The 12,080-nt window shown below is 39.2% G+C and overlaps 1 protein-coding gene across 3 annotated transcripts in view; it reads left to right on the top strand.

The window, feature by feature from the left end:
- Positions 1-9,190, top strand: part of LOC122993184 (dynein axonemal heavy chain 8-like) — a 41,288-nt gene extending 32,098 nt beyond the window's left edge. For all 3 annotated transcript variants that reach the window (XM_044367125.1, XM_044367124.1, XM_044367123.1), the window contains exons 71-93: positions 188-325; positions 412-539; positions 755-926; positions 1,034-1,189; positions 1,296-1,451; positions 1,537-1,719; positions 1,984-2,089; positions 2,193-2,445; positions 4,217-4,407; positions 4,495-4,616; positions 4,709-4,824; positions 4,920-5,122; positions 5,230-5,303; positions 5,388-5,540; positions 5,638-5,793; positions 6,436-6,552; positions 6,631-6,732; positions 6,943-7,103; positions 7,198-7,354; positions 7,445-7,597; positions 7,898-8,087; positions 8,393-8,514; positions 8,687-9,190. In XM_044367125.1, coding sequence (XP_044223060.1) covers positions 188-325; positions 412-539; positions 755-926; positions 1,034-1,189; positions 1,296-1,451; positions 1,537-1,719; positions 1,984-2,089; positions 2,193-2,445; positions 4,217-4,407; positions 4,495-4,616; positions 4,709-4,824; positions 4,920-5,122; positions 5,230-5,303; positions 5,388-5,540; positions 5,638-5,793; positions 6,436-6,552; positions 6,631-6,732; positions 6,943-7,103; positions 7,198-7,354; positions 7,445-7,597; positions 7,898-8,087; positions 8,393-8,514; positions 8,687-8,974 — 3,597 coding nt within the window. In that variant the 3' untranslated portion in view covers positions 8,975-9,190. The remainder of the gene's footprint in view (positions 1-187; positions 326-411; positions 540-754; positions 927-1,033; positions 1,190-1,295; positions 1,452-1,536; positions 1,720-1,983; positions 2,090-2,192; positions 2,446-4,216; positions 4,408-4,494; positions 4,617-4,708; positions 4,825-4,919; positions 5,123-5,229; positions 5,304-5,387; positions 5,541-5,637; positions 5,794-6,435; positions 6,553-6,630; positions 6,733-6,942; positions 7,104-7,197; positions 7,355-7,444; positions 7,598-7,897; positions 8,088-8,392; positions 8,515-8,686) is intronic.
- The last annotated feature ends 2,890 nt before the right edge of the window (positions 9,191-12,080 follow it).

Below are 12,080 nucleotides of genomic sequence, written 5' to 3'. Positions count from 1 at the left end.
GAATTTTAAGCATATTTGAGTGTGATTTCACCCATTTTATAGTTTTTAGGATAGAAATTATAGCTTTAAGATCATAATCAATTTTATACCTTGCATTATATGTTACAAATGATATGATAATTATAAAAATCTTTTCTATGCTGTACTCTAAGTTTTGTGAACATCAGTGTCCTTTATCTGTGACTAGGCTAACCTGGCGGTTCAGGAAAGCAGGCTAAGAGTGGCTAATAATGAGCTAAACGGTGCTCAGGCTCAGCTGGCTGAGAAGCAAGCCGAGTTTGACAAAGTTAAGGCCAAATGTGATGCTGCTATGAAAGAGAAACAGGTGTGGTTCAACCTTGTAAAACATTACATTTACTTTAAGCTAGAAATTGAAATTTGGAGTCACCTAATAGATCATGTTTTTTTCAGGACTTGCTGGATGATGCTGAGATGTGTAGGAATAAAATGCAGGCTGCATCTGCACTTATTGATGGACTTAGCGGAGAAAAAGTGCGCTGGATTGAGCAAAGCAAAGAATTTAAATCACAGATCAACAGGTAGGTTACAAAGGAAAGAGAATCTAGTTGTTGAAAAATAATATTTCTGGAACCCATACAATGTTGGGGACATTTATTATTATTATCATTAGGTTTGGCTTTTTCAGGAGAGATCTACAATTTTTTGTATTTATTTGTATTGTATTTATCCTGAATGTCTGAAACTTTAAAACTGAACTTTAAATGATGTCATTTGCCTCTGTTATCCTTGGCAGACTTGTGGGTGATGTGCTACAGCTCACTGGCTTCCTTTCTTACTGTGGGCCATTCAACCAAAATTTCCGTGATATGTTGTTGAAGGACATCTGGGAGGCAGAACTAAGAAGCCATAAAATCCCTTTCACAGAAAATCTTAATCTAATTTCTGCCCTAGTGGACCCTCCCACTGTAAGAACAACACAAACTTGCCGAAAAAAAACCTCACTTCTACAGTAGCTGCACAAGATTGTATTCATGTGATGAAACATATTCACACCTCTGTTTATCTGTTTAAGATAAGTGAGTGGAACCTTCAAGGACTGCCAGGAGATGACTTATCAGTGCAGAACGGTATCATTGTAACAAAAGCAACAAGATATCCCCTCCTCATTGATCCCCAGACTCAAGGAAAGGCTTGGATTAAGGAAAAAGAAAAGGCCAATGCACTCCAAGTACAACACCTAAGTGAAATGCAATTGAGTTGTGCCATTCCCCCCCCAAATTAGCTGTTGGTACAGTAACGCATAAAATGGAAGAAATGTGTCATCTCGCTTTCAGGTCACATCACTCAACCACAAGTTCTTTCGCACTCATTTGGAAGACTGTCTTTCTTTGGGACGCCCACTGCTTATTGAAGATGTAGCTGAGGAGTTGGACCCTGCACTTGACAATGTCCTTGAGAAAAACTTCATTAAATCTGGGAGGAGTTTCAAGGTAATCAAATGTAATATCAGCTTGTAATTGATGATACAATTGTAAAATATGTCCTCTTTTAAATTCTTGGAGTTTTCTTGTGTAGGTTAAAGTGGGAGACAAGGAGGTGAATGTGATGGATGGATTCCAGCTCTATATAACTACCAAACTGCCTAATCCAGCATACTCGCCAGAAGTCAGTGCGAAGACATCCATCATTGATTTCACTGTAAACATGAAGGGCCTGGAAAACCAGCTACTTGGTCGAGTCATCCTCACAGAGAAACATGTCAGTGTCTATTTTTTGGATTGTACATAACAGATTTTTCTCACATGGGTCTATCAATTCAAAATAATATTACATAATGGTTGGTTGAATGGTTAAAACACCAACAGTGTGTCGGTTTGGGTTTGACTGGCTCGATCACGTAAATGTCCTCTCTTCTATCACCGTGTTATTATGGTATTAAGCATGTAATATTGATCTGTCTGAGGCTGCATGCGGCTTTTAGATCCACTGATAAGTTGTGAGTTATTTTAATGCTTTTTACAGGAACTAGAGGCAGAGAGACTTAAGCTAATTGAGGATGTGACTGCCAATAAGAGAAAGATGCAGGAGTTGGAGGACAACCTGCTGTACAAACTTAGCAGCACAAAAGGTACATCAGTCATTGTTGTAGGTTCATGCCAGTTTCTTGGAAACCTGTGATGTCATAATATATTTTTGAAAACTAAAAAGTGTTTCTGTTTGTGTAATTTAAGGTTCCTTGGTTGATGATGACTCCATGATTGGCATTTTGAGTGTCACTAAGCAAACTGCTGCTGAAGTTAGTGCAAAGCTCAGTGTTGCAGCAGATGCAGAGTTGAAGATTAATGTAGCTCAAGCAGAATATCGACCTGTTGCCTCCCGAGGTAGCATCCTTTACTTCCTCATCACAGAGATGAGCATGGTCAATGTCATGTACCAGACCTCACTGGGTCAGTTCCTCAAAATCTTCGACCTGTCACTAGCAAGGTATGATCTAATTTAAACCAGTTTAAGAAATATTTTTGAATAATCTTGTTGCTTGTTTGAGCATGGAACAGCATTTCTACTATGACCCTACATGTCATACTACGTTACTCAGTAACTACAGTTCATTTAGAAAGTATTCAGACACCTTCACTTTTTTAGAAATGTTTGCAAATTTACTAAAAAGGAAAAACTGAAATATCACATTGACATAAGTATTCAGACCCTTTACTCAGTACTTAGTTGAAGCACCTTTGTCAGCGATTACAGCCCCGAGTCTTCTTGGATAGACGCGACAAGCTTCGCACACATGGATTTGGGGATTTTCGGCCATTCTTCTCTGCAGATCCTCTTAAGCTCTGTCAGGTTGGATGGGGACCATCGGTGGACAGCCATTTTCAGGTCTCTCCAGAGATGTTTGATTGGGTTCAACTCAGGGCTCTGACGGGGCCCCACAGTGACATTCACAGAGTTGACCCTAAGCCACTCCTGCATTGTTTTGGCTGTGTGCTTAGGGTCATTGTCCTGTTGGAAGGTGAACCTTTGGCCCAGTCTGAGGTCCAGGTTTTCATTAAAGGGTAAGAATAACCCCTGCCTGTCCTGTCTCGTAATACCACTTTGTACCTCAAGAGGTGATACTGAGTCACTGTAGCATCCAGTTTGCCCTTGGGGGATATGTTGCCCCCAAGTGTGGAGTATGAATTCGACAGGTGACAAATTTTTACATATTGCACCTTTAGGGATATCTCTGTACTTCCACTCAGCTTTCCCTCAACCCTGACTAGTCTCCCAGTCCCTGCCCCAGACCCCTGAAAAGCACCCCTTATTTCTCACAGTCTGAGAGTCCTTCAGGTGCTTTTTTGCAAACTCCAAGCAGGCTTTCCTGTGTCTTTCACCACGGCAAGGCTTCTGTCTGGCCACTCTGCCCTAAAGCCAGTGGAGTGTTGCAGTGAGGGTTGACTTTCTGGAAGTTTCTCCCATCCCCACAGAGGATCTCTGGAGCTCAGACAGAGTGACCATCAGGTTCTTGGTCACGTCTCTTGCCCTTCTCCCCCAAATGCTCAGTTTGGCCGGGCAGCCAGCTCTAGGAAGAGTCCTGGTTGTTCCAAACTTCCTCCATTTAAGAATTATGGAGGCCGCTGTGCTCTTGGGAACTGTCAATGTAGCAGAATTTTTTTTGTAGCCTTCCACCGAGCTGTGCCTCGACACAATCCTGTCTCTGAGCTCTGATATGCATTGTCAGATGTGAGACCTTAATATAGATAGGTGTGTGCCTTTCCAAATCATGTCCAATCAATTTAATTTATCACAGGTGGACTCCAATTAAGGTGTAGAAACATCTCAAAGATGATCTAGAGAAATGGAAGACACCTGAACTAAATGTCAAGTGTCAAAGCAAAGGGCCTGAATACTTACGTCAATGTGATATTTCAGTTTTTCCTTTTTAATACATTTGCAAAAAAATCTGTTTTTGCTTTGTAATTATGGGTTATTGAGTGTAGATGTGGGGTAAAATGAATGTAAACAATTTTAGCATAAGGCTGCAATATACCAAATGTGAAAAAGTGAAGGGGTCTGAATACTTTTTGAATACACTGTACCTTGTGAAACCTGCCTAAAAATTTAAACTAAACCAAAAAAGATGACAATTTAAACACAACCTTCATTTTTACCAAATAATGGCCTTGGAGGAGGATATCCTTGTTGCACACTGTTCGTACATTAAATCTTTCCTGTGTTTACTATTGCTATTATCATGAATATGTTTTCACAGGTCTGAGAAGTCCTCAAAAACTCAGAAGCGAATTGCAAACATCATTGAACATCTGACTTATGAAGTGTTCAGATACACAGTTAGAGGCTTGTATGAAAACCATAAGTTCATCTTCACCCTTTTGCTGGCCCTCAAGATTGACTTACAGAATAACAGAATAGAGCATAACAAATTTCAGATTCTTATCAAAGGTAAGATGATCATCACTAACAAGAAAAGTTAATCTACCTTTTTCTATGGTGTATTTTAACATGTTGACATCTTATATATACATATAGGTGGCGCAGCTCTTGACCTGAAGACATGTCCCTCAAAGCCATTCAGTTGGATCCTTGATATGGTATGGCTTAACTTGGTGGAACTCAGCAAATTGCAACAGTTCTCTAACATTATAAACCAGGTGAGCTAAAGCTCTATGGATTATATCATATCTTCATCTGATTTATTCATAAATGTGTCTTTAAAAAGTGTTGCTATTTACATATTTTGTAGGTGTCTCAAAATGGAAAGGCCTGGAAAGCATGGCTAAATGCTGATGCTCCAGAGGAATGTGTCATCCCAGATGGATACAACGCCCTTGATGTCTTCAACAAACTTTTGCTAATAAGGTTGAGCCCTGCTGCCAGTCACATTGCTTACTGCATGTGTTCAAATACACAATATAACATTTCATTCAATCATCCTACAATCCATTTTTTTACAGGTCTTGGTGTCCTGATCGTACCTTGTCTCAGGCCAGAAAGTATGTGGGAGAATCCATGGGCATGAAGTTTGCGGAGCCGGTCATTTTGAACCTTCACAGCACATGGGAGGAGAGTGACCCTCGCACCCCACTAATTTGCTTCCTTTCCATGGGCTCAGATCCCACTGAACAAATTGAAGGACTTGCAAAGAAACTTGAACTTGGTGAGCATTACTCCTGTATTAATATTCCATTGTTTTAAGTGTCTCATCTTAACCGTGACGATTGCTTACTTTGTGTCATGTTCTCACTATATTGTTGTGTCTTACAGAATGCAGAGCTATATCCATGGGGCAAGGGCAGGAGGTGCATGCAAGGAAGCTCGTTCAGATGTCAATGGCACAAGTGTGTATTCTGAGTTGATCAAGTATTACATTGATGGCTGACTACTTGACCTGATCTGTGGGATCTGTGTCCGGATATACATAGGGAGGCTGGGTCCTTCTGCAGAATTGCCACCTGGGTCTGGAGTTTATGGATGAACTGCTAGAAACAATCTCTACAGCAGAGACCATGCATGATACTTTCAGGGTGTGGATTACCACGGAACCACACAATCTATTCTCCATCACACTCCTACAGGTGACACCTAACCTCTATAAATACTGTGATGAATTTATAAACATGTACAGTACATGAACAAGCTTCAAGCAAACATTTTTCACCTCTTCACCTCCAGTCATCTATCAAGTTTACCAACGATCCACCCCAAGGTGTGCGTGCTGGCTTAAAACGAACATTTGCAGGAATTTCACAGATCCAGTTGGAAGTCAGCAACCTGCCCACGTGGAAGCCTTTGCTGTACAGTGTGGCCTTTCTCCACACTGCTGTGCAGGTAATGATCACTGATGAGGAAAGGGAGCTTTATTTAGAGGAGCCAGTGACAAAATATTTAGACCTTGGCAGAGTTCAAACTAGAAGCACAGAAGGATCAAAAGAATTCATTTGATTTTTTTTAATTATATATATAGGATTTAAGCAATTGTATACAATTTAACCAATTGTATACAAATTAACTTCCTAAATCCTATTTCTACTATATATAATATAATGTGTGTTGTATTATCTGCCATTTTATTATAATTCTGACCAAGGTGTGGCTAAACTTGGTGGAACTCACAAGTCACTAACATTATAAATGCAACACCATTTTCTCAATAAATCTTGCCCAGAATGTTTTGTATGATTATCTGATATATTTCTCTGGTGTTCATCACTTGTTATGATGATGAAATCCTTCTGATAGCCTATCATGATTTGAGCCATTAATGTTTTAAAAAGGCAAAGTGCGCTTTACTGTTCACACACTTCAGGTTCACACTTCATCCATGATTGAACAACAGTTTCAGTTTGTTCTCTCTAAGACAGCGAGAGAAGACAGGTCTTCATAATCACAAAGTCTTTTTCTTTAGTGTTAACTCATGCTCAGTGGCTTGATTCAATATGTGATAAATTGTTTTATTGCTTCCTTTTTGAGGAACGGCGCAAATTTGGACCATTGGGTTGGAACATACCTTATGAATTCAACTCTGCTGATTTCACTGCAAGTGTTGAATTTGTTGAGAGACACCTGGATGATTGTGGTCCCAAGAAGGTGAGGATTCAGAGGTCTAATTTTTAAGAATTTCTTATCATCTTTCCTCACTTACCACCTTTTGCTTTTTCCTCACAGGATGTCTCATGGGTAACTGTGCGTTACATGCTAGCCGAAGTTCAGTATGGAGGAAGGGTCACAGATGACTATGACAAACGCCTACTGAAGTGTTTTGCTCGAGTAATAATCTAATTTTTTCCTAATCTGGAATTTCTTGTAGATTACATATAGGAAACAATACAATATAATATAAAGCAATGCAATTCAACAGCACCATTGACAACTGAATGTACTGGATAATACCAAAATACTAAAAACATATTTTTAAAAGGACAATTATTTCTCTTTGATCCAGTATTTTATTTAACTGTTTAACATTTTTAATTGCAGGTGTGGTTTAGTAAAAAGATGTTTGATCCATCATTTTGCTTCTACACGGGCTACAAAATTCCAGTGTGTAAGACAGTAGAGGAGTATATGGAATATATCCAGAGCTTGCCTACAATAGATTCACCCCAAGCGTTGGGGCTGCATCCTAATGCTGACATCACGTAAGCTGACATTATGCTTAATCTCTCAAGTACTGTTTATAATGTATGATATTGCTAAAATCACACATTGTGCTTGGTGTTCAATGTTGACCAGATACCAGACGAACACATCTGCTGAAGTGCTCGATACAATCACAAATATCCAGCCCAAAGAAAGTGGAGGGGGGTCAGGAGCGACTCGGGAGTCCATTGTTTACAGCATGGCAGAGGATATGTTGGACAAACTGCCCCCTAATTATGTGCCACATGAGGTCCGTTTGTTTGGTCTATAGAGTTTTAGTCACCAACCTTTGCACTGACTATAATCTAAAAACTAAACTATGCAACTTTGATGGATTAAGGTCAGAGCACGACTGTTGAAGATGGGTGCTCTGAACCCAATGAACATCTTCCTACGTCAGGAAGTGGATCGAATGCAAAGGATCATCGGTGTAGTGCGCACTAGTCTGACTGACCTGAAGCTGGCAATTGATGGCACTATCATAATGAGTGAGGTCAGATCACTGAGTCATCCCTTTGATCACTCTAAAACACCCACGCTTCACCATTAGTTTCTTAAAATACTAACTTCAGTACATGTTTGTAATTCAGTTCTAACATGTTTTGACAATTAATATTCACTGAATATGTGCATATTATAATACTGAAACATTTTATTTTGAATATAATACAAAACAAAGTGCAAAAATTATTTGTATTCCTGAATATACGGTCATCAAACTATCTTTCAAAAAAAGGTTTTTTTGTGAGGGTTCAAAGTGCTGTGAAACTACTGATCTGTACTTTACTCCCAGAACCTCCGTGATGCCCTGGACAATATTTTTGATGCCCGTGTGCCAAACCTGTGGAGGAAAATCTCTTGGGAGTCATCCACACTTGGCTTTTGGTTCACTGAGCTTCTGGAGAGAAACAAACAGTTCCACTGCTGGGTGTTTGAAGGAAGGCCCAAAACCTTTTGGATGACAGGTTTCTTCAACCCACAGGGTGAGTACCAAGCTTTCGTAGAATAAGGCAATTTTTAAAATTGTCTTCCACCAATAAACAGATTAAAGACTAGACTAGTTGTATAAATGCTCATCTTAAGTCACTGTGGTTTTATGCTTAAAGGAAAATAAATGAATTCTAACAGATTCATACCGACTGATTGATGCATATTGAGTTTGTCGGTAGTAAGATGACCTAAAATGAAGACCCCAAGCAAATGTCAACATCAGCTGAGGTTGAATTGATATCATATTACAATACTGATATCAATTTATAACTATCTTTGTCCTGGCTGATGATTGCAGGTTTTCTAACAGCTATGAGACAAGAAGTAACAAGGGCAAACAAAGGCTGGGCTCTGGACACAGTCACCCTGCACAACAAAGTACTGAAGCAGGCAAGAGAGGAGATAACAGCTGCCCCTACGGTGAGTCAGAAAGCATGCAAATATTAGCAGAACACCAGCTTATAATAATACATAAATCTCAAATTCAGCTAACACTTATAGTCTTGATAAATTTAGGCGGACATTTTTCACAAACAAGTAATGTTTATTCTTTTAGGAAATACACTTTTCACTGACTGCCTTTCCTCAACAGGAGGGAGTTTATGTTTATGGTCTGTACCTGGACGGTGCCGGCTGGGACAGGAAGAACATTCATCTCATCGAGTCCTCACCCAAAGTGCTGTTCACACCCCTGCCTGTCATCCACATGTTTGCCATCAACTCCACCGCCCCTGTGGATCCTAAGCTTTATGTCTGCCCCATTTACAAGAAACCAAGGCGCACAGACTTGAATTACATCACAGCAGTGGTGTTGCCTACCACCCAGGCACCAGACCACTGGATCTTGCGTGGTGTCGCCCTGCTTTGCGACATCGCATGAGGGATAGCTGCATGTCATTGTTTATGTGTAATACTGCTTAAAGGGAACATTTTAAAAAAATCACGTCAGATACCTGTAAAGAGGTCTATTTAAGATATGTTATTAATTATATTGTTACATTGCATTGTTAAGATTTACTATTAAACAAAGGGTATGATTTAACATTTAGAGTGGACTGTCTACTAGTTGACAAATCATTAAAGTTGTACAAAGTGATAAGGTTTTCATTGTACCATTCTTGCATCTAATTCAGTGTGCCAGTCAGTATGTTGGCCAGGTTTTGTGAATGGCCTCTCAAATGTTGCAATTAAATTACATTTTAATTAAATAACTGATCACAAAGTCTAAATGCTGTCGTTAAGTCTACTCATACCAGTAATATCATAACCTGGTAAATTCCTCTTTAGTTCTTTCCCCCTCTGACATAAAACGCTTGACAGTGAAATTCTGGAGGAATCTGATAGACATGGCAGCGCTCTCACCAATCAAGTAGGGCTACAGGTAAATGATACTAGTGTACATCTCTTATAAATTACAGATATTCCAAGCATTAGTAGTTGTAAGTACTCATAGTTCAATTTATGTGTATATAAAGTATCCAATCCAGACTATTCATTAACTTTCACAAAAGTCTTTACTCCTGCTCACCATTGTGGTTCAAAAATTGATCCCGAAAACAACATGAAAAAAACTTACTGTGTAAAATTATTTAGCAGTCTAAATAACTCTCCATGTCTGTTCTGTACACACAGGACCTGAAACAACTTTTAACAGTATGGACAGATCACATCTACTGATGACAGGCGGTCAAGTCGGCCACAAACACATTTTTGTTGCCTTCCCATCCTGTCAGTCCCAGCAAGTATAATGGAACAAGGTAAGAGTCTCCTATTTGATCTTACTGCTTTTTTGTAAAATGAATGAGATGTTGATGCAGACACATTTTGTATACAGGATGAGAGTAGAGATAAAGCCAGATAGCTCCAACACCTCAGGAGACGAAGCACCAGACCACACAGGCCGACACTCACACCAGTACTGAAATGCAAGCAACTCTGGTTGGAGAGAGGTGTTCTTATGTGCACAAACCAATGTGTCACTTGCTTGTTGTGCCTGAGGATTAAAAGAAGTACAGTACTTATCCAATATTGGCAACGATTAAGTACAAATATGTGTGGAACATACTGAACATACACGTGGTCATTTCTATACTAACCCATTCCACTGTAATAAACTGGATGCAAACTGAACACAACAATTACTTTCCAGTTAGTATGGTTTAGAACGATATACATTTTTTTTTGCAAACAAGCTATACAGTTCCTCATTTTGAAACCCCGATTCTGGAAAATACTGTTATAGATGAAGGCAGTAAAGCCGGTTGATTGTCTATATTGAAGACAAACCTTATGTTGCCAGTTTGGTTTCCCCTCAGTTACAATTAGCACTTGCTAATATGGTTTCTACAGGTCAGCGTTATGGTCAGTTGGGCATTTATCAGTTATGGTTAAGGCTAAAATTAGTTATTAGTTAGTGAATGTTAGTCAATGCAATGAAAAATTAAGTCATTAATGTGTGTGGGTGTATGCTATGCACATGTGTGTCTGTAAGGTGAAGAAGGGGTTGCTGTTTGAGTGACATGTCCTTTTCCTAAAAGTGAACACTGGGACGAAGACGAGCAACTGGCGCCAGCCTTCAAATCCCCCCCACCCTCTGAGTGATCCCCAATTATGTCAAGAGGGGAAAATGGTGTCCCTTTGAAAAGTGTTCTTAATCAAACCCAATTAATTCCGCTCCTTTCCCTTATTATTTCCACCGTGGACCACGTCCTGCTAGTCAGCCTGTTAACTAGAGCCTGGGCCCCAGCTAAGGTCACGCTTGGCCAAGCAAATAACATAATAATGTGTGTAATTATTTACTAGTTCTGAGTGCGTCCCTACCAAATTCGGTGTTGCTACATTAAGTCTTCATGAGAAAGGTGTGGTGAAAGCTATCACTAAATATAACAAAGTCTAACACTTTTAATCTATATCCTCTCTACTGATAGTAATGCCAAACAGCTCAGTGCTCAGACATATTAATGATATGAATGTTTAGTATACGCTCTCCTTGCAAAACTAAAGGGTAGCAACTAATAGCAAAGCAGTGAGAAAATGAACTTTTTACAGTATACTAATATACCTGTTCTGGGCAATTATTATTCATAGTGCAGAGGTGTTAGGAGGCCTACATACTGTTTGATAACACCCTCATATTATTTTCTTATTATGTTGTCCCAAAAGTCAACTAAATAAAGAGCCTTCTGCTCATGACTCACTTATATCGTGCCCTGAGTCAAAGTAGCATTTTAAAATTGTAGCTGGAAAACAAGGTCAGGATATCTACATTCAAACACTCTTATTACTTTACTGTCAGATGATATGTATAGACAGGAAGCAAGTTTGCATCTAGTCTAAACACATTCTTAAAGGTTTGAACAGTAGCAGCCCATTAAGTATGCAAAAACTAGGACATGACTGTTTCCAAAATAAATGTTTTTAACATCAGTGTTTATTTTTGTCCCATTTTAAGTGATATATTGTAAAAGATCATTTGTCCAAGTTTGAAACCAACTCTTCATCAGTCTACTACTAATGCAATACTGCCTAAGCAAGTAGTTGGCTTTGACACTTTCAGTCATACTAGTGCAAATAAGAGGGCTTTACTCACTTCTTTACCTCTTCTCTGCGAAGCTGCTTTTAGCACACTTGATACATTCACCTCACTAAGACTAAAAACCAGTGCGTGCAAAAATATTTTACTGTCTTACTGTCGACTATTTTCTCAGCACTTTACCCTCTGTCCCTCTGGTCAGCTCATGTAGTGCTCTGGTGCAATTTTAGGGCCCAAATGAAATATAATAAGCATAACATTGCACACAGAAGAGTTTTTCATTTTCACCTCTTTCACACCATTGTTCCTTCCCTAATATACTGAACCTCTCTTAAAACCACTGTTTCAATATTTAACAGTTTCCTACCCTCAACCTCCATGTCTGTTTTACTATTGATAAAAGTTTTGAAGCATATGACAGAAGCTGATGATTGATGTCAACTTAAAACAGAAG

The sequence above is a fragment of the Thunnus albacares genome, chromosome 12 (genome assembly GCF_914725855.1).
Source record: "Thunnus albacares chromosome 12, fThuAlb1.1, whole genome shotgun sequence".
NCBI classification, from domain to species: domain Eukaryota; kingdom Metazoa; phylum Chordata; class Actinopteri; order Scombriformes; family Scombridae; genus Thunnus; species Thunnus albacares.
Note: the sequence above shows the minus strand (reverse complement) of the source record. Positions and strands in the feature narration are given on the sequence as shown.